The sequence below is a fragment of the Trachinotus anak genome, unplaced genomic scaffold (assembly GCF_046630095.1).
Source record: "Trachinotus anak isolate AG129_WGS33_773 ecotype Australia unplaced genomic scaffold, CSIRO_AGI_Tana_v1 ptg000026l, whole genome shotgun sequence".
In the NCBI taxonomy this organism is placed as follows: Eukaryota; Metazoa; Chordata; class Actinopteri; order Carangiformes; family Carangidae; genus Trachinotus; species Trachinotus anak.
Genome location: NW_027273877.1, coordinates 6,207,785 through 6,233,964, shown reverse-complemented (window position 1 = coordinate 6,233,964; position 26,180 = coordinate 6,207,785). Strand labels below are relative to the sequence as shown.

Below are 26,180 nucleotides of genomic sequence, written 5' to 3'. Positions count from 1 at the left end.
CACCTTATGTGATTTGTATTGTCAAATAACGGCGCCAACTCTTGCCAATGGCTCCTTGTATCCGTTACTGGGACTCAAAGGCAGTGGTCGTGGACCAACCATCAATTAGTAACCAAGGCAACAGGAAGTCTCAGGATAAAGAACGGGGCCTGAGGGTCTTGAGAGAGTGTGCCTCTTTCCCCTACAACAAACTTAATGGACCCTCAGACCTCCAGTGAGTGGAGCTTGCTGGGGGGAGGGGACTGACTGGTAGCCCAGGACTGTGATGGGCCTGTCAGCCGGCCTGCCTCACTTCCAGGACAGGAGGAGCCATGTCTGACCACACAGAGGTAACACGCATACTGAGGGAATTTCCAAATGCCATGGCTGCTTTAACCTTGGCATCTCATGGTTTTATATGTGTCTCTGCTAGCCTCCTGATTTACATGAAAACACAACCACTTCACTATTGTATTTAAAAACAAGAGCTAGTCCTTCACTGACACCTTCACTGAGTGTTTGACAGACTAATCAATCTGTCAGTGACAGTATGCCAGTGTGAAGAAGGAAAATCCTGTCTGCAGACTTCCGTAAATGTGCAGCCAGATGATTCTTCCACATGCCCTGTGTTTCAAACCCAAACTGACAGTCTGTCAGCTAAATTCATTTCTTCACCAAATGCAATAAATGGCGACTGACATTTTGTAAAAAACTGAACATTTTTGGATTGTGCAGTATATCTAAATAAGGTAAAGGGACAAGACCTACACTGCCCCACATTTTCAACCTGTAATCAAACAAGCGTAGGTCTGATAAACATTCGTTCTCAGTCATGTAAACTCACTTTCCTGCATGGAAGTCATGATCAAGTCAAACACTGTCTGTGACTCTCTGTAGGCTATATTACGAAATGAGGTGTTTGCTATGAAACCCCATGTTCAGTTAAATTGCAGTGCACCTCCAAGATCAACCTCACCTACCCAGTGAACTTTCCCACGTAAAAACCTGCAGGCCTACACACAAGATCAGCACCCAGACAATGTGTAGCTGTTGCCAAGGAGGGCATGACAAAAAACATCCACAACAAATCAAATATAAACATACAAGGGAAGCTGGCACATGAATGACAGCACTTACTTTCCAATCACCTCGCACAGCTCGTACACATCCTCGAACAGCACGTCGTCGTCCGCCATGGTCATTCAGGTAAACGAGGATGCTCTCCTCAAGATATCCCACCCACACGGGTTTTGCAGGAATCGGTGATAACGTATGTTCTTCCTGAATGCAGTTACTATTGTGCCAGACTGCACACTGCTGGTAATTCAAACCCCCCCCGATGTCAGTGTCTGGAAAACCAGTGGCCACTCAAGAGTCCAAGTTAGCCGGCTAGCCACATTAGCTGACGTCCAAGGCTGTCACTCCGCGGCCCCACCTTCTCCTGAGCTACTCTCCCGGTAGGCTGGCTAGCCAGCGAGCTAGCTAAATAGTAACCATAGAGCAGACCCCAGGGCGTGGAGATTTCCTCGCTCGTTTGCAGAAAAACACCCCTTTTTGCATGCCTCGGCTTTGTAGCTTGCTGCTGGATACCGCCAGGTACTCGACTTCCTCAGCAGCATCCACGGACACTTCCCGCACCGACCAAGATGCTCTCTTCACCGCAAGCTAACCAGGCTCTCGAAAATGGTTGGCTAGCTGGGTTAATGTGAGCTAGCTGTCGATGGAATAACCGGTTGGCTCGCACCGTTATTGCGCTGAGCACACCCAGTGTATCACAGATGGCTTATCCCACCGAAGACGTAATGTGACCGGGCTGCAATATGCTTCAGCTTCCCGAGCCCAAATTGAAGAAGACCTTGACGTTCATGTCGACGACTGCTCCGCTGCATACACCGTCTGCGCTGGTGAATATTGCAAGTATACCGTAATCCAACACAGCCCACCCTTCGTCCACCGCTGCTCCCGTTCCCGTGCTGGCTCAGATGCTGGCTGGCTTTGACTGGCTGTTCCTCCGACTTCCAGAAATGCCAGGCCCCTCCCTCTATCGTTCAGGAAACTGGTCCGACTAGAGCCAAAATGGTCCCGGAGAGTGGGCCCGGGTTCGCATTTCGGCGTCGTTCGAGCCAAGATGGCGTCCGAGAGGGGTCCGATTTAGGCGCAGTTTCCTAATCTCCTCCAACGGTTGCATCCAGTGTATCCCGCGCAAGCGTCGACCATCCAAACCCCATCACTGACGTCAGCCTTTCCCCTTCTTATCTCCATCCTTTTTACATGCAGTTTATTCCTCTCCAAATTATCTCCTCTGCCAGTAATGACTTATTTCCATGCACTGCCTGCCGGCCCTGCAGATAAACAGGTGCATTTTCTCACGCAGAATATAAAAAGGGAAGATTGCAATTTTCAGTGATTCCCAAATTCCCATGGGTCGTTAGGGAGGTTCCTCAGCAGTAATAACACAGTGTCTGTATTATTTCATTAATTTGACACTGACAGTGGGATACTGACACAGATGTGTGTATCATGATGCTCAGCTCTAACCGCTGGAATTTGTACAATTATCTAGGAAATCTAAAGCCCTTTTCTCTTGTGGGTAATAGGTAACATTTTCGCAAAAGCCTCTGGAGAACGTGTTATTGGCGATTAGTGCGCACTAATGTCGAGATTAAGTTTATTTACTGTCATGTAATCTATCTGCAGGCGCAGGAGTTCCTGTGGCAGGTTCAGGGACGCAGGTGGAATTTCCCCAGGTGTGGGAGGAGAAGGTCTGAGATGAGTTGGTGATGCCCCCTAGAGGGGATGACAGGACCCATACAACCCCCACTGCTCCATTTTGAACATCTTCAAATGTAACGCAGTCCATTTCTGAAACTGTGAGAAATCACTGAGAACTTCTGATTAAGATTTTGAGAACGAAGCAGAAAATCTGAAAAAGGAATTACATAATTATTTAATTGGAATAATGGTCCAACTTGATCCATTTTTACTTTCTTTGTTGCAAATAATATGTTATATTTTCTGTATGCAGTGCACCACAGAATTCAGCAATTCACATAATGTACAATTAGCACTCAATATGATTTCTTTAAATATGGCCCTAACCATAACTTTTTGCCTGTTCATTTGGAGAATGAAAATTCAAAACACACACTGTGAAATATATTTTACCACTAATGTCCCAAATGTGTTGCTGGAGTGAACATTAAGGGAAGTTTAAAAAAAATAATAATCAAGTTCATGATTTAATAAAAAGTAGGTGTCACAACCATTTTAATGTTATTTGTTAATGTTGTTTGACCTATCAGTGTATCATGTCCTTTAAATGAAATTCAATGTTCCGTGTAATTTAATACATTTATATTGAATATTGAAGACAAATGGGCCAGGCTCCACTGCAGAGGCAAAAAAGTACCTGACAAACTAACTAATAAAAAGAAAAGTTTGAGCTGAGAGACATGAGAACCAAAAAGCAATTGATGTTCCCTCAAGCAGAAAGTTGATCTCAGCCATGCAGATGGTGATCAACAAAGACATCTGGTGCCACTAGAGTGCGCTGTTCACTGATGGCACCCTCTGCAGTTTCCATGGCGCTGCATCCCTTCTGCACACACATCATCTGCAAGCTTCCCCCATTGGCTGAAGCCAACCAGCAGCTCCCAATAATGCGATTGGCTGTTGATGTGGTCATCATATTGTATGTATGGCAGTGTGCGTGCTATTGAACAGCCCTCCATACAATACATAGGTACCTGCTAAACATAAAGATATGCACACACATGCACACCAGCTCACACAACAAAAGGGTAACGGCAAATGGAAGACTGGAAACAATATATACAAAGGAACATAAGTAAGATAGGTAAGGGGTAAGATGAGAGAAACAAAAGAAGAATAAAAAGAAAGTAGGGAGAGACCATACATGGGGAGAAAAAAAAGAAAAGAGCACAGTTTCCATGGTAACAGGGAGGGGGACTGGTGATTGCATGTGAAACTGGCAGCTCGTGGAATATGCGCACACACCAATACAAATACACACACTTCTTTTTGTCACTTAGGAGAACATTACTTGACTAACATTAATTCCACAGAGACTCAAATTAACCATAACCACTACACCCCCAACTCCACCCCTTGCCCAAATGGGAAGTGAGTCGCATAATGTGAGCATAAGTACAAACACACACAAACACATGTATCTGCACAATTTATGAATGCAAATCTATAGATTCTCCAGCCTTTCCTCCCTTTCTTCATTTCATATTTTCTTTCCCTTCTAAAGCTAGTTGACAGCAGTCCTCATGGTTTAGTCCTTTTATTCTTTTTGATTTGCTGTAGAACATTTGGTTTCATTCCAATGGCCACTGGCACACTCTATATTGTTGATAAACCTATACCAACTGTATAATACAGTATTATAAATGTGCTCACTCACTGTTCTCTAAAATGAGCTATATTCTGAAGTAGTAGTATTTGATTTTTTCAAATCGTGTTAAAATTGGTGGTGTGGTGTTAGTTTAATGAGCATTGTATATAATAACAGCAGCAGCAATAATAATAATAATAATAATAATAATAACATTATATTATTATAAACAACAACAACAACAATAATAATGTATTATTATTATTATTATTACTACCGTTGTTATTATTGTTGATGTTGTTGTTGTTGTTATTAGGAATAAGTACAAAATCTGATTGTCCTTGCAGTGATCACTAATTCAATTTAATAATGTTTTATTTCATTGTTTTTCTGTGCATATTCCTTTTCTTTCTCTCGCCTTTTCTATGTCTCTTTTCACGTTCCCTTTATTTAATTGTGTATATTAAAACATTTTGCATTTGCTTTACTGGAAAAGATATTTGTTAAAAAAAAAAAAATCAATCAATAAAAAGCTCACTTCCTGTTTGGATTTATGTGATTGGCTAGTTCTAACCGCGCAGACTCCTGGGAAAGCGCGATGTTCAAATTTGTTTCCGGTTTCGTTCGGTACGCCAGACATGGAGCGACCTCATAACAGGTAAAACTCTATCTATTTCATACCATAAAACATTACTATTTCTACATATCTACACATTTTTTTGTCTTCGCGGCAGCAAAAACAGCACAGTTTGGTCGACAGAGTATTACGGCTCTTCTAGCCCCGACATTTAGCACTGTCGTCCTTATGCAGAGACTGCTGTACCAAAGAACATTTAGTAACCGAGTAGTTTTATTTTGGTTTGCTTTTCTTGAAATATGACAATGTGTCATAATGATATATAAGACATTTTACGAGTCATTGGCTTCCACTTTTCTATTCGGCAAATATCCTATAGCAAAAGGAGCACGGTACTAAATAGAAATTGCACATTTTTAGGTTTCTTCTCTTATTCTCTGAGCGGTCTTCCCCCAAAATAAAACAAAAGAGGGGATCCTAAAATTGACACCCAGTGTGTTTTATGTTTAATTCTACCGACAAAGAAAACTTTATCGAACGTTTCTCGTTAAATTACACTTTAAAAGTGTAAAATTTCATCACATCACTTTACATAGACGGAGGGTATTTTCAGCTCTGCTTGTGCCGCAATTTGGTTCTTCAAAGGTTCTACAAAAAGCAATGCAATGACTGCCTGTATTCCTAACTGTTACAGTAAACACCGGAAGAAACTGATGTTATGGTGGTCTGTGTGTGATTTGCAGTGTGGTGAGGACTCCCATCAACAGCGTGGTTGTTCAGAGACGGAGCAAAAACAAGAGTTACCGGCAGTCATACCGCAGCTGCTTGGGTGCTGCTTCACGGCTTGGCTTAACTCCAGCGTTGACAGCACGGAGGCTCAACAGCAGCAGAAGAGCTCCAAAGTCACACAATATCACTGTGAGTCAATCCAAGCCATTGTTGTCCATGTTTTGTTTTTTTAAATGTGGATTTCTGAATACAGAGAGACACACAGTGGTCATCCTCTCTATGTTTCCTTGTCGCAGGAGAAGGTGAATCCAGAGCATCTTGCCTTACTGATGAAAATGGAGTGGAAACTGTCGTACGTTACTCCTCTGTATCAGTTCAAACACACACAGCTGAAGAGCTACTCCAGGCAGCTCTCTGCGTTTATCGCTGCAGAGAAGCAGCAAGGCTTGGCGGTGGAAGTGGAGGGGTCACAGAGCGCCTTCAGAGTGTCCTTCTCTGTGGTGCACGGGATGATGGCGACGGAGGATGATGCTGAAACTGTCCTCATACAGGTACGCTCGGGATTCTGTCAAAGCAGGGAAGCTTTTTAGGCTTATAGTGTCACTGTGTGTCACATGAAACCATCTTTTTTTTTTTCTTTTTTTAATTCTAAGCCTGTCTTGGCCATGTAGATATGTGGTGATTAAAATGATGAAAAGAGTATTGCTTCGGAGAAGCAGGCAAAAATCTTAAATAGACCTTTTTAAAAATGAAAGTGAACCAGTTCTTCAACATGTCTCATTACTGATGACTAAAAGAACCGTAATTGTGCATTTTGTATCTTGAGGATGCCTTGTGTTCTCTGTCTGACACACATTGCTTTTTTCTGTCGTTTCCCTCTCCCACCGCAGATAAATTCAAAGCCTTTGTTTGCTGGGCAGGACGAACCACAGAGGTCAGTATGGAGCGGCTGGCTGACCTGCATCAACGGCAACTCCGATTACCTGCACTCACTTCCGACAGACTTCATCTGTCTGCCGCTCTTCGGCAGCAGTGGACCTGAGGTTCTCACTTCTTTGGTCAAATCCTGGTTCCAGCAGATGTTTGACTGCTGCTTTGGGCCCCTGGAAATCAGCCATACCAGCCTACAATGGCTGGTGGCATTATGGACTAACTGCCACACTGAATCCAGCATCCAGCACCTGAAAATGATTTGGACTCTTCCAGTTGTGCCACCATTGCAGATCACCTATACAGTTAACCCCCAAGACGCCTGGGAACTGTGGAGCAGTGTGAGAAAGGATCCACAGGAGCAGAGTAAGGGAGGGGACGCGGTGGAGGAGGGGGGTAATATTGACATTGAAGAGGTGACGAGGTTCATGCAGGGGCTGAAGAGCCACTTCTACAGACACTTCAGGCTGGATCTGTCAGCAGGAAGTCTGAAACAGGTCTCCACAGCCCTGGGTTCAGCCAAGTACAACGGCAGGGTCAAGGTACCGTCTGACAGACACAGCTTATAAAGTTTTTCACAACATATTCATCTTTTCATAGCCTGTTTAACTCACACACACACAAAGGAAAAATAAGAGTTGTGCTAATGTTTTTTTCCTTTCCTTTCAGATCTCCAACAGCAGATATATGATCACCACCCTGACACTACTGACAGAGTGTGCTCTCCTCAAAATGCCCGTCTAAAGAAGTAAGACTTTAACAGGAAATGCAGCATTGCAATATCAGCTTTCATTTGAACAACAGTTCAACCTTGAAAGACTGGATGTGCAGCTTTATATCACAGTCCCTATTTTATGCTAAACCTTTTTTTTTTTTTTTTTTTTTTTTTTTTTTTTTTAATAAAAGTGAACTGCTATTTTAAGACATGAAATTGAAATACATCTTCCACAGTAATATCTCTAAGCCCCTCAGATCTACTTTATCTGCTAGGTTCCCCCCTTTTTTGTAAATAGTTTACTGTATATATCCTTGTCTAGTTGTTCACATGACATTCATTTTGTCATTTATATTTGTAAATAAAGGTTTAAAAAAAAAAAAAGGGGATGAAGTGTGGTGATTAACAGTCTGGCTACATAGGTTCAGGTTAAATTCAGCCAGGTGCCAAGGTGAAACCTCATTCTTCCTGTTCATTAAGAGGTCTCTTAAGAAATCCACACAGTAGTTTCTTACAAAGACGTATTCCAAAGTTTCTGCAGTTAATGAGGCTACAATGTCTGAGTTAGACAAATGAAGTAAATATGTTACAGGTCTATTAGTGCGAAATTTGCTCTTTTTGCTATTATTCCTCCACTGTCTAACATAAAGATGAAATTTTGTACTAAAAAGACAGAATTTGGAAGATATCAACTTGATCTGTTTTAATGTACACATGTGCATCAGACTATTATTTTAAGACGGAAATGAAAAACTGTGGACTCCAAGCAGCTGTGGGTCTATTTTCTTACATTGTATCGTGATTAACTAGTTGGACAGATCTTGATTTTTAGCAGATTCAAATGTGCAGACCAGGACCTTCCTGTGAGGAGTCTGCATGTTCTGCCTGTGCCTGTTATGGGTTTTCTCCAGGCGCTCTGGTTTCTCCCACAATCCAACGAAATGCGTGCATGTTATTTAGCGACTCTAAACTTTCTCCTGCAGCTAAACCTCAGCAGCTGGAGTCATTATTTTAGAGTATAACTCACTGAACTTTAGACAAATTAGAACCGGTTTCTCTCTGGGTGCAGTGAAGTTATTTATGCAGGCTATGATCCCTTCCCATATGTCTCATTCCATCACATGTTGGAGACAGACTGGGGAAACAGCTTTCAGACCTCTTGAGTCTTTACACAAACAAACTCTAGACCAATGCATTTCCATCACTGTTAGATACAGGAAAAATATAATTTAATGAGCTTTGGTAGTTTTACATTATTTTCAAATTTGTGCCTTGTTTATAAAATTTGACAAGGTTTGGTCCCTCCTGCACAACATGACTGTGTGCACTGGCTAAATTCTCTTGGGTCCTTCAGAATATCCTCTGTGAGATTGTACCATAGCATTTCCCTGCGCTGCATGTGGGCAATCAGCTTTCACTCTAACAGCCAAAAATCAGTGGAGCAGCCCGCCTGAGGAAGTGAGGGGCTGCAGCTCCATCAGCACTTTAAAAAAAACTTTATATGTCTGCTAAAAGCTGCTCAGTTCTGTACCCACTAAATTTGATATTCTATCTCCACGACTGGCTTTTATTTGACAAGCAAACTCTTGTGATGAGATGCTGTGTGTCCTTTTTCTGTATATTTTTTTTTGTTGTTTCTACTGTTGTTTCCTGTGTTGCAGTTTTTCTAACTGAATTAATTAAAGTTACCAGTTATCGACTATAACAGTTTAAGTTGTTCCACCACTGTTCATTTCTCCTTTTTTTTGCCATTAAATAAAAAAAGCTTGTTAACAAATTAAGCTGCAGCTGAAATGGCAAAATGGTGCCGCCTCCCTCACCATCTCTTTATTTATAATCTATAAATACAACACTTGACAAAATGGACATAATCAACCTAAAGCAATATTTCCTACCCTTATTACTCACTCAAACTCCAAAAATCTAACATCACTCCAGACAAACATTCAGTCTTTATTTTATTGTTACTCAAAACAAAACCAGGCAACTTTATTTCAAAAGAGACTCGCAACAAAGTTCATACAGCTCAAATAAAGTTATAAAAATCACATTAAATAGAAACAATGAGGGAATATGAACATACAAAATGCCAGTTGGAGACATAACAAGCTCTTCAAAACAAAACTTACATCTGAAACATTACTGTATATTGCACTGGAGGAAAAAGGCAATAGACAAAATAAGCAACTTGTGATCAACTTAAGTGGTCTCCTCTGTGTGGAAATCCTATCTGGATAATGAACGTAATGATGCACAACTTGGCAGCATCGCTGTTGTGTTATTGCTACACTGTCACTACTAAATGCACGACGACAATAGCGAGGGCGTAGGAGTCACAATCGCTGCTCTATTATGCTCCTTAATGACAGGACTGGTGTCTTTTGGTGTCTAGCTTGTGATGGTGGTAATTAGGGTACAGCAGATGATGCTTATCCTGTCATTAAAGGGCATTGTGGAGCTAAGGATTATGGGAATATAGAATCTGCATTTAATACTCTTTATTGTCAATTTAAAGGAGAGCATCTAGTTATGCTTAATGCATATGATATGTGCTGTATATCAATAAGAACTCCTGCTCAGGGCGGAAAAATAACTTTGTTTAAACCCCCAGCCAGTGTGATCAACTTTAAAAACAGCATTGTGTTTGCTTAAATAGCACATAAACTCGCCAAACTTCACAGCTACATAAAAAATACCTCGAAGCACTAGACTGGGGGATGGTGTTAACTTCCCACTCTGCCGTCTTCCATGTTGTTTATATAATATTTAGTCTTGTGTGGGTATTTACAGCTCGGAAAAGGGGTTAGCTATATATTTACAAAGGTGCCCACAAACGCCAACTTCTAACTATAAGAGATCAGCATCCACCAAGCAAATACATGAGGGGATGGACGATTGAGACGCATCTGTGCTAGTTTGTGGCAGCTTGACATATTTAGCAGTCTGGCAAAGAGCCACGATGGGCCCCACAGAAGAGTCTGTACAGTACAATCCAAGAACCCCAATTCTCCACTGACCCCCTCATACACACCTCACAATGTGTACTTAACCAACCGCCAACCCCAACCCCAGAGGAAATAATTAGCTAGGATTGATTTTAAAGTAGAGCACAGTTAATACCACTGTCACAACAGATCATGCTTTAATGTTCAACATAATCCCCCTGTTCAGTTCATTAAAAGATAAATCAGTGCACACATGGGGCCGAGAGGTAAACAATGGAGATAAAAGTGACCTATGTAGTGATGAGATTCACAGTAAGAGGAGACTGCAGCGTGTGCAGCAGCTTTAGGAAGCCAAACCCAGAAAGAAGCCACCAACGAACCCGCTGGATAGGACGATGTTCCTCTTTATAAAGTCTGTGGCCTGTGCAGGAGGAGAGAGGAAAGACGGAGAATAAGACATTCAACATATTGATTTACACGGGTGAACTGCTGGAGTGATAGTGGACAAATAACGAAGATTGGAGGAAATTTTTAACCTAAGGATATTTATATATCATACATATACTGTTATATACCATGTCAAGCCTGCTGTGTCACAGCTGATGAGTGTAGTATGGCTAACAGCCCACTAGAGGGCATTGCTACTTTACAGATAAATGACGAAACAGCTCCAACACAACAAGGACATCAAAGAAAAAGGCTTAAATATAGGTCTAGTTAATTACATCTCAGAAATATGTTAGGTGCGTGCTATGTGCCTTTTTCTAGTTAATAAAAAGTAATATTTGATTTAGATTTACCAACAGTCAATTAAAAAAGCAAAAGCGTGAAAAAGAAAGCAAGCTTTGTTACAGGTACCTTTACCTCCTCTATGAATGTGTTTATTTCAGGGGCTGCTTTGTTTGCTTTCTTCTTCAAATGCTTCTTTGCTTTGTTCACGTCCTTCTCCACCTTCTTCCAGTCTACCTGCACGTAGCCACTGTGGTTGGCGATCTGTAGAAATACAGTCATATTCAGAACTGGTTCTGCAGATACCCAACAAATATATTTAATAATGCTTTAGTTTGTACTGCATTTGTTTTTGACCCAGTTTTCCACTTTGAGGCACAAAAAATTGAAAAGATTCAGCTCAAAATTACCTTCTGACATGACATGTAATGCTGGCATAATATGTTTGCACTAACGAGCTAATGGTCAGTGATCTTATTCACCTTTTCTGTGTTCTATTGCATCACCGTCTGGCCATTTATGATGCCTTCTAGGGAGACATAATCTGTGTTTTATTGAGACCCTCTAGACCTGTCTGCAAAACAAGTTCACATTATGTAATAAAAAAAAAGCATTCAAATTTCATTAAGAGACACAGATGAGTCTGTCCCTAAAATAGAACCTTGAAATGTCTTCTTTCAGTAATAACTGGTGATTTGTTCCGGGTCCAATCATTTTTGGATTTGAAAAGGATGATGTGTGATGCACCGGCAATTTTCAAAATGTAGGTATCCAGGGAACATTCAGGAAGATGTTTTCCCTGATAACGACTCATATGGAGAACGAACCAATATAAATTTTCATCTCTGTCTGACAATTAATGAACTCTGGGAGTGGTTATAACTGAAAACCTCCTTTCTTTCTGGGTGCATAAATCTTGTCTTTGTTCCACACCTGAGGCCTTGCTATATAATAACAATAATAAAAACACAGAGACATGCAAGGATATGTATTCAAAGCATAATTTTAAGATTACCCACAAACCACATCTTGACAACTATTTTTTTGTGTCGTGATCTGCCTGTGAATCAAGTCAGCTGATGGTCTCTGGTGTAATTTACTTGATTAAGAAGCAAAACAAGACACTGCAGCACCCCATATGAATTCAGATAGCCTGCATCCATCTAGAGCCAGCTAACAACACAATACCCAGTCTTTCTGCTATAGAGAAGAGACAAGCTGAGCATCATGCATCGTCAGTTGTCAATTATGTAAGAAGGCAAACTATGAATCTTGCAAAGGACGCACTTTTGTCTATCACTGAGAGACAATGTTGATGTAGTGAATATTTAATTTCTGAGGCTATGTAAACTGTGTGTTTTGGCTCTTGCCTGTAAAAGAAGAAATCCTCCACCAACAGCAGTAGCAGCTATCTTCCCAACTCTCTGGAAGAGGTAACCGGCACACCTGTATGTGTTGAGAAGAGGGGAGGAGTGTTCTTAAAATGATAAAAAACAATATAAAGTGGACTTACATCAAACAGTATAGACAGATGTTGACTAACAGTACTTAATTATAATGATTTTATAACACATGATGTGCACTCAGTGATGTTTTTGCCTTGCTAGCAGTATGTTCTACTGTCAGTCGTTCCTCACACATAACTGAAGTAACTCTGTTCTTGCCAAAGCTGATCCAGGTGAGACCCCCATGAACCTTACCATCCACTCACGCCTCCCATCATGAGCTGAGTGGCCACAGAATACTTCTCAGCAATCGGACCTGAATTGTTCCCAAACACCCTGCTCCACCACTGATGCCTCCGGGCATACTCTGTCAGGTCCACGACTTCATACACCTCATCTTCACTCTCTGGGTCGTCCTGACCTGCTGCGAGACAAGGATGTAAAGTTAACAAAGAACATACTACAGATATGCCACCACCAGCCCTTCAGAATAAGGGAGAATAAAGGCTGTAAATACACACTAAATGGTAATACACCTCGCCTTACATTATAAACGTACTTCAAATGACTCAGTTACTGACAGCAACCTGTATTGAGCAATTCAAACCCAAAACGTAAAAGTGAAACTTCAAACAGGCTCTGAGGTCTTCTTGTTTATTTTATGTAAATGACTGGGGATGCTAATAATAGCTGGCTAGCGTCAAATGGCTACCACTTCAATATCGTGCACATTAATATTTACTTTTCGGGCTGGTAGAAGAATTTGTGTCAAGGCCGTTTCCCGATTTCACTATCGCAAATGCAAAATGTTAAAAAAAAATCCAATATTAATTAGAGTAAAAACGCCCATATTTCTTACCAAGCAAAACCACTAACCTTCTCTGTGGTCCACCGTCGCCATTTTGGAGAAACTGGTTATGTCACCAGGATGTTGACAATACTAAACCACGCCCACTTTATGATGCATTGCCACGTCAGTTAATATGCTCTGATATTGCTTGATTGGGCTCAGCAATTAAACAACTTTATTACTACATTTCTGCAACTTTTTCCCCGTACGACGAAGGTATCATAGAATTATTTTTGGCACCTTGAAATAGAAGCTGCATGGTGTGAAATGCTCGGAGGGAACCATTCATTGCAGTCATGGTTTAAGCAGCATGTAAAGGAAAACGACAACTTGACATCCAAGTGTCAATACATATTACTGAATAAAAGATGATGTTTCTTCCGTGTGGAAATTGTTGCATTTTTTTCCCAGGGGGGAAAAATACTCCTGCACTTTAATGCACAATGGCGACAGTTCGTTAACAGTTTTAATGCGCTTCCAGAATAATTATGATATCAGAGATGCTTGGTTTGCAGGAGAAAATATGAATATTTAAGATAAAAGGATGATATAGCAGGGAAGTCATATGGTAGCATTGGGGCGCTCCTATTGGCTGAAGAGGGAGGAGAGGGCGTGGCTACAGCGGCGCGTGGGTTCGCTTAGGTGACACAATTATAACAACTTTATCTTCGCGGCCGAAACGCGTTTTATTGTGAAATACTCACATCTTGGATATTATACTCAGCTATTCTCATTCAAATAGCGGCACAAGATCACTTTGTGATGAAAGATGTGACGTTTGAGGAGCCACCCGGAGAGCGCTTCTGTCCCCCCCGAAAGGATTTACTATATCGAATCGCATCTTTTCATCCTGGGAAAAAGTTTTTGGTCATTTTGTTCTCATCGGTTTTTCTTCTTTGATTCGGCGGAGCCAAGCGTTTGTCCCCGCGTCGCGATTTTCCATGCAATCGTGCGGTGTGTCTCTCGCCGTTGCTGCCTGCGCTGCTGCTCGGAGTCTCGGCTCGGCTTCTTCTAGTGGTGATGAGGGAAAGAAAATGGCGGCGGGAAAAGCGAGTGAAACAGAGGAGGACTTTCCGACACTGACAGCCCAGGAGAGGGACAGTTTGGTCGGGATCGACAGGTCGGAAAAGTAACCCTGTGCACTCATATAAACGCACAGTTCGAAAATTAATTGTTTTCGTTTCTCGCATGTCGAAAATGTCTCTGAGCCGCTCTGCAAGTGATACTGAGCCGCCTATGTTGTCTTCTTGTTTGCAGCTCACTGTTTGGATTTCAGAAGCTTCATGAAGATGGCGCCAGAACGAAGGCCCTGTTGATGAAGGTAGCAAATCTAACTGGATGTGTCTTACAACCAAGCAGCGCCCCGGCGATCGGGACCCACACCAACCTCCTAGCATGCTTGGCAGTGAATTTGCTCTCTAAGTAGCAAGCCAGTCTGAACGCAAGTGGCCCACTCGCTAAGGAGACCAAGGCCAGCTAGCCGCAGCCCCTCTTTTAGCCATTCAGCTAGCTCCCTGGTTAGCTACTCTCATCCGATGAAGAGCGACCCTGCACCTGCGGCTACGCGGTGTCGCTAGCCAGGATAGCCAACTAGCTCCGACCCTGTCGGGTTAACTAGCTTGTTAATGTTAACGTTTGTTAACGTTTGTCAGGCAATCGCCCTACCCTGTTAGCTAGGTAGCTATTCCATACAACGTATGCTTGTGTAGTTGCAATTGTACCACCAATAACACAACGTCGTCACGGTTTTGTGTAGCACATTGATTACTGGAAACATTGCACTCTAATGAGGAAAGTTTTATGTCGTCGTGAGATTGTGTTATTGCCAGCGCTGCACTCTTAAATCCAACATTAAACACACAACTATCCTTAAATGGCCACAACCCCTCCATCGTTGATGGAAGTAACGTTAACGTTGTAGCCGTCTTCCAGGGTGCACCAAATACAGCTTTCGCGTTTACGTTATTTGGTAAGGTTAGCGAGTGCCCGTAGCATTTGCATAGACCTAGCGCCTTGGCCACAATGTGGTGGGGCAGGTTGTTTTGTGACATCGCACTGCTCCACTGATCGTACTTCAGGACGTGTTCAAGTCCCTTTTGCGTTTGGAGTCAGTGTGAACGAGTTGACAAACGTTACAAGTAACGTTAATGGCTGGCTGCCTGTCCAAGATGGCGGGACATGGCGGAGTGACACTGATAGCTGTATAACCAATTTGATATGAATATATTGCTCCGGATCGTTTGTGTTTTTCTGAAGTGTTGCCTTAAGTTTCACCCGGGATCTCGGCTCTCCGTAAAGGCGTGTTCCTCTTCCAGACTTAGATGGTGTCAGGATCCTTTGTTTACAGTTTTCATTGCCCCTGTTTGGTTCTGCATGTGCTACCGGACTAGAAATCAGGCACAGTCTACCTGTGCTGAACACACTGCTGGGCCAACAAAGAGCAAAGCCCCATCTCTTGTGGATCTGTCTTTAACTGTGGATGTTGTGGAGAAGATGGTGCTCTTGACAGCTCGTGGTTTGAGGGGCCATCCACAAATCTGCTCGCTAGGTGGTGTGGGATCCCCAGGAAGTGTAGCTACTTATCTGGCGTTAGCTGCACAGAAGCAGCAGCAGCAGAAAGCACTGGTGTACCCTTCTTGCTAAAGACCATGAACAGCGTGCAATGCAATCCGTGTATTAGGCTGGAATCAGACTGTGCACTTCCTAATTTCAAAGCAGAGCAAGCTTATCGGCGTGTGTTCCTTCTCACAAGCAGGATTTTAAAATAGCCCCGATGCAGTGGTTTAACACACCATTTGTTGAGTTTAAGATTTGAAGTGTTTTATGTGCTATGTTTCGTCATGCTGCCATAGAAGTCCCCACCAGCCATCTTGAAACAGCCCTTCCTGTTGTATAAAAATGGTCTGTTTTGTGACATACTCTGTGGAGTTGGTTTGTTGGCAGTGGTGCATGCTATGGGCCACGTCACTCAGGAAACTTCTTCACTCTCGGCATAGGTGAGGGTAATTTCATGCCTCATGTGATGAATGTGTTGCTGATGACGGTGGTGGTTGTGGTGGTTGTAACGTTTAAAACAACATTGTCAAAGCCAGATCTTGCTACACAGTTGGCGTCTGTTACCAGACTTTACTGTTACACCCCCACGCTTGTTCACCTTGGTATAAGTACATGCAGGTCCTATGGCGACTATGTATGTCAGGTGGTTAACATGGACTTGAAATGATACAGCCGTGTCAAACAAAAGAATGCTCCTGTGTTTATCGACCACAGACATTAATACCAAGCCAGCGCATCTAGTCCGTGAGATTTTGTAGTCAGCAAGACAGAGAATGACCTTACTAAACAAATCAAGTGTCAGCAAATGTGACAGGATGCTGTCTTTCTTTACCCAGTGTTGTTATAACACTGTGACTGCACAGTATAAGACTAAAAGGCTACACAACAAAAATTGATATTGACAAGAGAAAAGCTGAGAAGTAGTGTATTGTGACAGGGACAAATGAACTTCCACACAGACAGATATATACAGTGTATATATATAAATACAGATTTTCAATTGAAAAAGAACTGAGGGTTGGTATTGAACATACTTATACCCACAGTTGGATCCATAGTGAGCAGCAGAAAGTAGTGGAAAAACAGCACTGCTATCACACTGATACCAGGCTATCAATTGATAGAAAACACACTGTGGAAATGATTGTTAGGCCAGTAGCTCAGGTCAGCTATATTAGTGTGTAATTTTTACTTTCTGATTATCCCCAGAGTGTGAAGACTTGTCTTAAACACAATACATTTGTGACACATTGAATCTTAATAGTTTTCTTGCCCGAGAATGGCTTGTGCAAACAAAATGGCAAATGAACCCGAACGTGGCCTCGCAGGCAGTTAACTTCAACTACGTCTGATTCCAGTGTCAGGTCGTCTGTATTTGAGTCTGCTGAGATTTATTAAAATGTTCAATTTGCAGGAAGTGTCTCATTTTGTCACATTTTTCATTTATACTTTTTTAAAGGTTTTAAAACTCCATTTCAGCTCACAGCTCATTAGTTTTGAGTGACTACCCTGTCTGGCACTTTGCAGTGGTCGTGGCGCTTCACTGTTGCTTTGTGTACATGCAGATAACCGTGGGTTCAACATTGCTGACAGAACTAGGTCACTGTATCACCAGCAGTAACTAGGTTGCAATGGCGTAAACTTAGAATAACTCGACAGAAGATAAGCTTCCAACTTGGGTTTCTCTTAATTTTATGATCTGGGCGTGACGGTTTCCGTGTTGATGATTATTTTTCAGTGGCTGTTGCGCAGCAAGAAGGGTCTTTGGTTTAAATCCTCACAATGGCCTGACTGGAGCCTTGGGTGAAGTTTACATGTTCCCCCTGTGTTTGCATGCATCTCTCTCATATCAGGAAGGCCACACCAAAAGATGTGCAAGTTAACTTTTTAGGAACGCTTCTGCGTCGCCCTTGACGAAGGCACTGCGCTGTGGCTGACCTCTGTGCCCAAATAGTTACCATAGGTCATTTGTAGAGGACAGTTTTTCCCACAAGGATTAGTATAGTAAATAATACCATTTCCCTGCAGCCATTAACATACTGTTTGACTCATAATCATGCACACACAACAGAAGCTATCTAGTGTAGACACATTATGAGTTTGAAGCTAGATTTGTAAGCTCGGCAGTAAGTTGGTCAGTGTAGTCTGAAGTAGCATGAAACTGAAAACATTTTGTTTCACTTCATTTTATCTGTGGATGCTCTGCAGTGCACTGTTGCCTCACATCAAGGTCCTAGTTTGAAACCAGTCAGGACCTGCAGACAGGCCTGGTCCATAAAAGCAAACAGGGCCGACAGCTCCGTAGCATCACTTAACAATTGCAGCCACAGCTTAATCTGGTGAGATAATCTGTTTCAGATCTTGTTGTATTTGTCGTGATTGATTTAAATTGTTTGTTAAGTGAATAGAACTGTCTGCAGAGGAGCTGATCTCATGATGAAAAGCACATCTAGGTACAATGCTGAACCGTGAAGACTTTTAACTGAACTGATTTTCGTGTTGAGCATGTTCACCTTGTATTGTAGTTGTCTGCAGATTAATAGACATATTTTGGCCAATCCAGTGAATTAAATACACAACCGATAAAAGTCAATCAAAGATGATGTAAAAATCATTTAAAAATCCAATATTGCTATTAAACAGTTGTTAAGGCTGTTTGCAGGTCCCGCTCACAGGTTGGCAATGGCCTCATACATCCACAGACCTGGATACTGCCTATCACAATTAAAAGGTTTATATTGTCTCATGTTGTGTCCTATCATTAACTCTACCTATGCAGGGTGGAAAGATCCTCCTTAGTCCCCAGCGTTTTCAGATTCTTACATAATGCCGGCTAACTAGCCAGTAACTTGGCGTTTGACCCAGTTCTCAACTGAAACTAGAAAGTGTAATTGCTGATAACAGTGTTTACAGTGTTTGCTTCGGTCTGTGTCTAAGAGGGTGTTCAGATTTTCAAAGTAAAGCCAGGTATCCTCTCAGATCTTGCCACACTAAGGAAAGACTATGTGACACCGTGTTGGCTGGGTGTTTCTTTCAAGCTCGTGTAGACATGGTTGGAACGGTTAATGGATGTTTGATAAAATAATGAGAGATTACATTAAGATGCTGCCTTCAAAACTGGCAATGTGTTGACAGCCAGTTTTAACCAACTCTCATAGTATTGCCAGATGGATATTGGAATTTTTGCTGAGTTAAGGAAATTTTATTGCTTAATCGTTGGCAGCTTTTAAGACCACAAAGACAACATTTAAGCTGTTTGACATGATGCCCAAATCCCAGGTTACACTGTAGGTGTCTCCACAGATGTTGTGCTGCGAAGAGGTTTTTGAGATCCACCTGTGACTCAACGCTTGGCAAATCCATATAGTATTTCTGGGAAACAATGCACAGGTTGATACACAATGAATGGAACAAAAGAGCTTTGTCAGCAGAGTCCTCTGCAACTAGTCAGGCACCCAGACCAACATAACTCATCTGTCTAGTTTGGTTTTTGCCTCTTTGCTTGACTCATTCTTAGACAGACCTGTATGTGAACTGGACACGCTGTTAACATGACAAATTCAGTGGAATTATTTTCTAATTTAGCAAAAAAAAAAAAAACAGGTGCTGAAGTAAACTGCTTTCACACGCATTTGTGTCTACATGCAAGATAATAACCATTTGTCAATGTCAGGGTAGATGGGCACACTTTGGGGACAGTATTATGATGTCCATGTTGATGTCGAGTGGTCTCCCTCCTGAATATAGAATATTCAGTAGGTTAGGTTACTTTTCAGAAATAAATGAATAGAAATAAATGGCGAAATTGTTACTGACATGTAAAATATTAAGTAATGTCCAAGCAGTCTGGGTTTTATCTCCATTTTTAATCAGTTTCTTTCAGAGAATAAAGTTGACTTTATAAATATGCATCAGTGTGACTCTCCAAACCCATGTAGCTGTTGTGCGGCTCCTCAGAAATGTAACCACACGTCAAGATTACGGTGACGATGTGAGGACTGCAACAACTGTGTTTTTTAGCCAGCCTGGGCTCGCTCATGTTTTCCCTTAGAAGTTCCCGATGCCACTTGAGCTTGTTAGTAGTGATGAAAACACGAGAGAAGATGAAGACAGGCTCAGTAATGTGCTGCTTTTTATAAATACACATCTAGAAAAAACCACCCTCCATTACCACGATCGCTGTTCTCTGGCACAATGTATGATAGAATGGAAACACAGTGATTGCTTGTAGTAGTAGCCTATTTGCAGCGGTCTGTACTCAATAATGAGATAATGCACCTTCCCATCGTGGCTATAATCACAAAGTGGGTGGAAGAATGAGTATAATAAAAGCAGGACAGGGCCTAATCATGTACAATACATTCATCTGCTGCTGCTGTGTTGGTATCAACAGGTGAAATCTGCCGCTCACATATAAATCAGGACCTACTGCAGGACTCCTGTTAACCATTTACTTCAAGTGGGAATCCAGCTTTAGGGACAATTCTTACTCTACCTCCCACATAGTTATGTCCTGTGGGAATATTTGCCATTGAAATTGCCACTGAGTTAAGGTGATAACCCCATGATGATAATGACAGAGGACTGCTGCTGTCGGTTTGTGTCGCAGAGTGAACAGTTGTGTTCTCAGGGCTGATCTTTCATCTGAGTACAACTTGTACTTCCTCCTGTCTGAAGAGGCCATGTCCTCATCAAAGATGACATGAAGAACTATGAGGTCTTCAACCTCTCCATCACTCAGCTGTCATTGGTTTTTTGCAGCTGCATCTGCTGCCTGTGGTTTTTGGCAGAGGGTTTTAACTTTTCAGGATCTTGATAACCATGTAAAATGTATTTGATTATGTAACGGCTTTTTGGCATTGGCAGCACTGCTCACCAAGGACAGACAGCAGGCCTTGGTGTGTGATTTGAAGTTTGCCTCCCCATAAAAAGCGGTTAAGGTTTCTCGTCCATGAAATCTGAGACAAGAGGTCGAGAAATTGTCCACTTCTGTGTAAACTTGGAAGCCTTTTCTAAGGTTCACTTACTCATGCAGCTGCCTCTCCTTGGCTTTGAATGGCAGAACGGCACTCGGCATCGGGGACTAGCCGAGATATCTTTGATGTGATCTCAGTGTGGCACCAGAGAAACTGGACTGCCAGCGAGGTCACTGGTGGGGAAAGGAACGTGGACAATATGTGCTTGATTTCTTTTTACAGCTTGGACCACTCCTGTGGGCTCAGGTTGTCATTGGCATCTCTTTTTCAGCTGAATAGCTCCAGATCAGCATGTCGCCTTTTTTCTCAGGGAACATCAGCCGAGGCCAAGCAGACATTTAGCCACGTTTCCATCTTCTTTTGGCACAAAGACATTGTAACAAAGACGTGATGCTGCCAGACATGCTCTGGACCAGGAGTTTTGAAATTGAGCAGGTTTAGTAAACACTGATGTGCTTTTTTATTAGACAGTGTCCTTTTGGTTGATTGTTTAAATTGGAAGTACAGCAGTGTATCTTGCTTTGGACTCTTTGTGAATTCACAAAAATGCAGTGCTCCACATCCCGGGTCCAGATTCTTCCTTAACCAGTGGAGCTGTAGTGATTACAAAAGAAACAAAGGAGGAGAAGAGGTGAATTAACCTGTCACTCAGCATGCGTGTGCGGTCTGACATCAGTTACCTTTCTGTGGATTATCTGTGTGTGTGTTCTCAAAGTTAGAATGTATTTTTTGCTGAGGCTTTCACTGGGAGAACACGACCAAATACCAGTGTTACTGGATGTACTAAATGTCCCCCGGGTGCTGCATTATAGCTGTTCACTGTGTCATGACTTGGGATTAATGACATAGCAATAACTCATCAGTACCTGAGATAAATGGTGTCGTGTGCCTGCATTGGAGGCTCAGTGAATGCACGAGGATGCTCAGAAAATGGTTGAATATGGGGAGAAAAACATCAGTGCAAGCTTGTGTACCACCAACAATGGTGATGCTGCCAGCTGATTTTTTTTTTTTTTTTTTTTTTTTTTTAAGTAAACTGATAACACGCTGCTGTACTCTGTAGATCTTGCAGTGTGAATCCAGTTCACAGGCACCAGAAGCTGTTGTATATCTTTTTATCAGAGAGGACGATCTGAAATAGAAGAAGTTAAAAAAAGCCTGAAGCACCCTTATCTTCAGCAAACCTCATTCCAGTGAGTTAGGGCTGATATTTATCTGCTGAAAAGAATTTGAGTCAGTTTGGCCAGAATTAGGGAGCTGACGTCAACCATGCTGTGACTTTCAAAAGTTGTGTATGAACTCTCTATTCTCTCTCTCTTTCTCCCCACGTGTTCCTTTACTTTGCACAATGCACACACGCATGGTTTCATGCTTTTCCTCTCGAGTATTGTGCATGCATGCTCATCTGACAGATGCACACAGTTGAGCCTGTTTGTTTTTGCCTCTCCCCTCCTCCCCAGGCTGTTCGCTGCTACGATTCGCTCATCCTTAAAGCCGAGGGCAAAGTGGAGCCTGAGTTATTCTGCCAGCTCGGCCACTTCAACCTCCTCTTGGAGGATTACCCGAAAGGTGAGCAATCTCTCCTCTTCATCTGCACTCAAGTGGTTTTGTACAGTCATCCATTCCTCTTGTTTCTGCTCAGAGATGCTTAGTCAGTTGTTTTGTCTCGTCTTCGTCTCTGGTTTTCTGAACACCGCAATTACCACACATTACATTTCACTTCTGAGCACCTAACTACCTTAGAGTTTGATATTTGCTAAAGTCTTTTTCAACTTCTGATACAACTTTAGGGACTGACGGCAATCGTGCAGCTACTTTTCCCATGCACACACAGTGTAGCACCTGCAGACATGAGGCTGGCTCCGTTCCAGCTCGACATAAATGCTGACTTCTCACAATCGGTCCTTCGATTAACTCTCAGCTTCCCTCTCCTTTAATTGCAGCATTATCGGCATACCAGAGGTACTACAGTTTACAGTCAGACTACTGGAAGGTAAGACACACACACACACACACACACACACACACACACACACACACACACACACACACACACACACACACACACACACACACACACACACACACACAAATGTGCCTACATGCTCACTTTCTCATTCAGTTAGTGATACTCTCACACTCTTTCAATTGCACACACACACACACACACACACACACAATGGTGCTGTCTCTCCCACACATTCATGTACGCATACACAGGAAGCACGTATGGTCTCAGTTGGGTTAGATGCTGGTGTAAGATGCGGTTTCGAGCCTTTTTGAACTCTTTTCCTGTAAAGGTAACACTGTGCGGTGAGATTGATTGCTCATTATTGGTTTTTCTGATTACTGAACTGTAGCAGTTAGCCGCAAGATCATGTAATACGTGTAGCTCATGCACACAAACACACACACACACACATATATAAATAAAAATAGAGAGTAGAGAGTGTTTGAGAGGCACATTTATTTGATGGGGGTTGAATCAGCAGCCTTGGTATTAATTAGCAGGGTAGAAAATTGACTTTTTCCTTTTGAGGAAATGCATTCGAGGAATAAAATGGTATGGTTTCATCGCACATTGTCCAGTTACAGTTTTGATTACTTGTTGAGCAGGGTTTATTTTGTTAGATTTGTTGAACATTGTGGTTTGATTTCCTGTAACAAAGAATTATTGGTAATAATGACCTTGCACTTTTTTTCCATCCTACCCAGAATGCTGCCTTTCTGTATGGCCTGGGAATGGTCTACTTCCACTATAATGCCTTTCAGTGGTGAGTACCAACTTCCTTTTTATTTCATTTGCTTAAAAACAGTACTCATTAATGATATTAGTGGTAAATAAGTGTACAATTTGACTCTATCTTGAACAATTCCACAATAATGCAAAGAACTACTTCAGGTTTATTTAATAAAAATGAAAAGCTTCTTCTTCGATGAGAACATGAGCTGAGAAAATCAATACCACTCACAAATCTGTGCAGGAAATTTGCAGCTGGTTATCTTAGCTACTTATAAATTTGTTTTCTTTTTTTTATTTAAGCTTAGATTAAACCAATGGACAGAGAAATGTAAATAACACAGTAGATCATTGTCTGATAGTACTTGCATACTTTGTTTGTTGTGTGTTTTATTGCAAATGGTAAAAACAAGCCTGTTGCTAAACAGCTGATTATGCTTCAAATAAGTCAAATAACACACAGTGAAGAAACAAGTCCATTCAAGAGAGATGTCTTATCCAAAGAGGAGCATCCGTGCATGTGAGACCAGCCTTACACAGCTCAGCTGTATTCTGTAGATGTTTATGCATGTGTTGTTACCAGCTGAAAAACTCCCTTTGAGTGAAGCTGTCCCATGTTGTTTCCATGGTAACACCCCAACCAGACAGGAGTCTGTTCTGGCTGAATTACAAATAAGAACGAGCCAGCTTAAACCTCTGGACAGATGAAAGGCATGAAGGAGCAAGCACAGACTATTGTTGACAACGGCTGCTGGGAAAATTGAGTACGAAATTGATTTTAAGAGGCAGAAATAGTTTGAAAATGCTGATAACTTTGTTGAAATCCCTACTTGCCTGCTACATTTCTTAAAGCACCTGCAGCACGCCAGCATTTGGCAAACGAAGCCGGCATTGATTGACTTTCTGCTGCAACATTAGCCGATTCATCCGCCTGTGAAGCAAGCACAGCAGAACAGGTTAACAAGAAATGAGCCGGTCCCTCAGTTGCTGTGTAAAGAACATCTTTAGTATTCAGTTCAAGATGGCACACACGCAGCGTGACTTGAAAGAGCAGCAGCAGACTGTGCTGCAGCTTGTTCACACCTATTTGGTTCCTTTGGTCCAGAACAAAGAAATAAATGTTACCTTTTAGTTGGGTTCACACAGACTTATTACAGCTGAACTGGAGCCTGACGTATGTGTTCTTTGTGTCTTTTTGATACCATCCTTCTTCCTTTTTCCTCATCATTTCCTTCATGTCTCCTGCAGGGCGATCAAAGCATTCCAGGAGGTGCTGTACATTGACCCAGGGTTCTCCCGGGCCAAGGAGATCCACCTACGTCTGGGTCTCATGTTCAAAGTCAACACAGACTATGAGTCAAGCCTAAAGGTAGGCCCAACACAAAGCTTCCAGGTCCAGAGTCACGGATTTACCTTAATATTCAGCCTGAGACCTGTCAACACTGATATCTGATTCATTCTCTCTCTAAAGCGAAAAGAACAATACGTATGAACCCATGTTAAAATCTTACAGCTCTTGTCTAAATGGAGAAGGGTTTTACATGGTCGGCTTTATTAAAAGTTCCCGAGCTGGCTACAAAATAAAGGCGATACCGCCGCCTTCGCCGTATAATACATTTACTGTGAAGCACATGAAGTCATTGTCGACATCAGAATGAGCTTAACGCCACGAGTGAGTGGAGCCGCACCGAAAACCACGGGGCTCCCACTGTCACAGTGCCACTGACTGAATTGCTGCAGGCAGCTGTTGATAAATAAAGCGGTATTATGCACAGGGAGATACTTTGATTCTGCAAATTCAGGCAGTCGTGAGGAAAATTGTCACACTAGGTGTGCTTTTACTGATTTCTGCTTATTCTCTCTCGCAGCATTTTCAGCTGGCTTTGATTGACTCCAACCCCTGCACTTTGTCCAAAGCTGAAAGTAAGCAATATCCTTAATTTACTGTATATACACATTATATGTATATGTATATGTTAAATGAGTATATAAAGGAATATATTGATTACATGCTAACTTGAAACATAAGTTTGTGTGTTTTTTTTGTTTGTTTTTGTTTTTTTTTTTTAAGATCAGAAATGTATATAGAGCAGTTTAAAATGACATCCTTCTAATTGTAAAAGTAATTAGCATTTTTCCTTTATATGCATTGCACATTACATTACTCAGTACAAAGTGTTAGATTATGGTCAGCTGCTGGGGTTCAGGCTGGTTGGAGCACTGGCATTGTTTGATATGCTGCTGCCATCTCATCTCTCCCACCCCAGTACCTGTTACCTTGGCGACAGCAATATCCATTTTTGCCCAGCCTCTTGCTGTTTGCCTTTGCCTCATTGTGTCCCCCTCGTTCCTGTTCTCACTAACACACACACTCACAGCAAGGGCAGCCCCCGTCTTTCTTCCCCTCTCCCCCCCCCCCCTCCCTCTCCCTTCTCTCTCTCTCCCTCTCTCTCTCTCTCTCTCTCTCTCTCTCTCCCTCTCTCTCTCCATCTGCTGAGAGTCACTCAGGCAGCTTAGATCAGACACTGCAGCGCTCCAGACAAAGGAAGGTGCTGCCAGGAGCACAGCTACCTATCTGGTCTGTTACACTTAATGTAGACAGGCAACCTTGGGTTTCTGACACCTATTTATTGATAATGCAGCACCACT

At 42.1% G+C, this 26,180-nt stretch overlaps 4 protein-coding genes across 16 annotated transcripts in view; 2 read left to right on the top strand and 2 right to left on the bottom strand.

Annotated features, from left to right (window-relative positions):
* Window positions 1-2,219, bottom strand: part of LOC139609453 (peripheral plasma membrane protein CASK-like) — a 34,454-nt gene extending 32,235 nt beyond the window's left edge. For 2 of the 9 annotated variants that reach the window (XM_071464055.1, XM_071464058.1), the window contains exon 1: window positions 960-1,060. In XM_071464055.1, the coding sequence (XP_071320156.1) occupies window positions 960-1,057 (98 nt within the window). In that variant the 5' untranslated portion in view covers window positions 1,058-1,060. Of the gene's footprint in view, window positions 1-959; window positions 1,061-1,116 lie in introns of those variants that run through there. The other 7 variants (XM_071464064.1, XM_071464062.1, XM_071464065.1 and 4 more) reach the window with 7 other exon arrangements.
* Window positions 2,220-4,887: 2,668 nt separating this feature from the next.
* Window positions 4,888-7,456, top strand: cenpl (centromere protein L). Its single transcript, XM_071464074.1, has 5 exons — window positions 4,888-4,997; window positions 5,660-5,834; window positions 5,942-6,196; window positions 6,536-7,117; window positions 7,245-7,456. Exons 1-5 carry the CDS (start codon window positions 4,978-4,980, stop codon window positions 7,317-7,319), a joined length of 1,107 nt encoding a protein of 368 aa, XP_071320175.1. The 5' UTR covers window positions 4,888-4,977; the 3' UTR covers window positions 7,320-7,456.
* Window positions 7,457-9,223: 1,767 nt separating this feature from the next.
* LOC139609459 (FUN14 domain-containing protein 1) lies at window positions 9,224-13,882 on the bottom strand. Of its 4 annotated transcripts, none has more exons than XM_071464076.1 (5): window positions 13,286-13,882; window positions 12,665-12,833; window positions 12,335-12,410; window positions 11,094-11,228; window positions 9,224-10,656 (listed from the first exon to the last, which is right to left on the bottom strand). In XM_071464076.1, exons 1-5 carry the CDS (start codon window positions 13,308-13,310, stop codon window positions 10,579-10,581), a joined length of 483 nt encoding a protein of 160 aa, XP_071320177.1. In that variant the 5' UTR covers window positions 13,311-13,882; the 3' UTR covers window positions 9,224-10,578. The 4 variants fall into 4 exon arrangements, with proteins under 4 accessions (XP_071320177.1, XP_071320179.1, XP_071320178.1 ...); XM_071464078.1 differs by having other exon boundaries at window positions 11,100-11,228; XM_071464077.1 differs by having other exon boundaries at window positions 12,665-12,830.
* A 318-nt stretch (window positions 13,883-14,200) lies between these two features.
* LOC139609452 (lysine-specific demethylase 6A-like) overlaps window positions 14,201-26,180 on the top strand; it is a 27,699-nt gene continuing 15,719 nt past the window's right edge. For both annotated transcript variants that reach the window (XM_071464054.1, XM_071464053.1), the window contains exons 1-7: window positions 14,201-14,379; window positions 14,517-14,580; window positions 22,252-22,360; window positions 22,735-22,784; window positions 23,507-23,565; window positions 24,780-24,900; window positions 25,400-25,454. In XM_071464054.1, coding sequence (XP_071320155.1) covers window positions 14,201-14,379; window positions 14,517-14,580; window positions 22,252-22,360; window positions 22,735-22,784; window positions 23,507-23,565; window positions 24,780-24,900; window positions 25,400-25,454 — 637 coding nt within the window. The remainder of the gene's footprint in view (window positions 14,380-14,516; window positions 14,581-22,251; window positions 22,361-22,734; window positions 22,785-23,506; window positions 23,566-24,779; window positions 24,901-25,399; window positions 25,455-26,180) is intronic.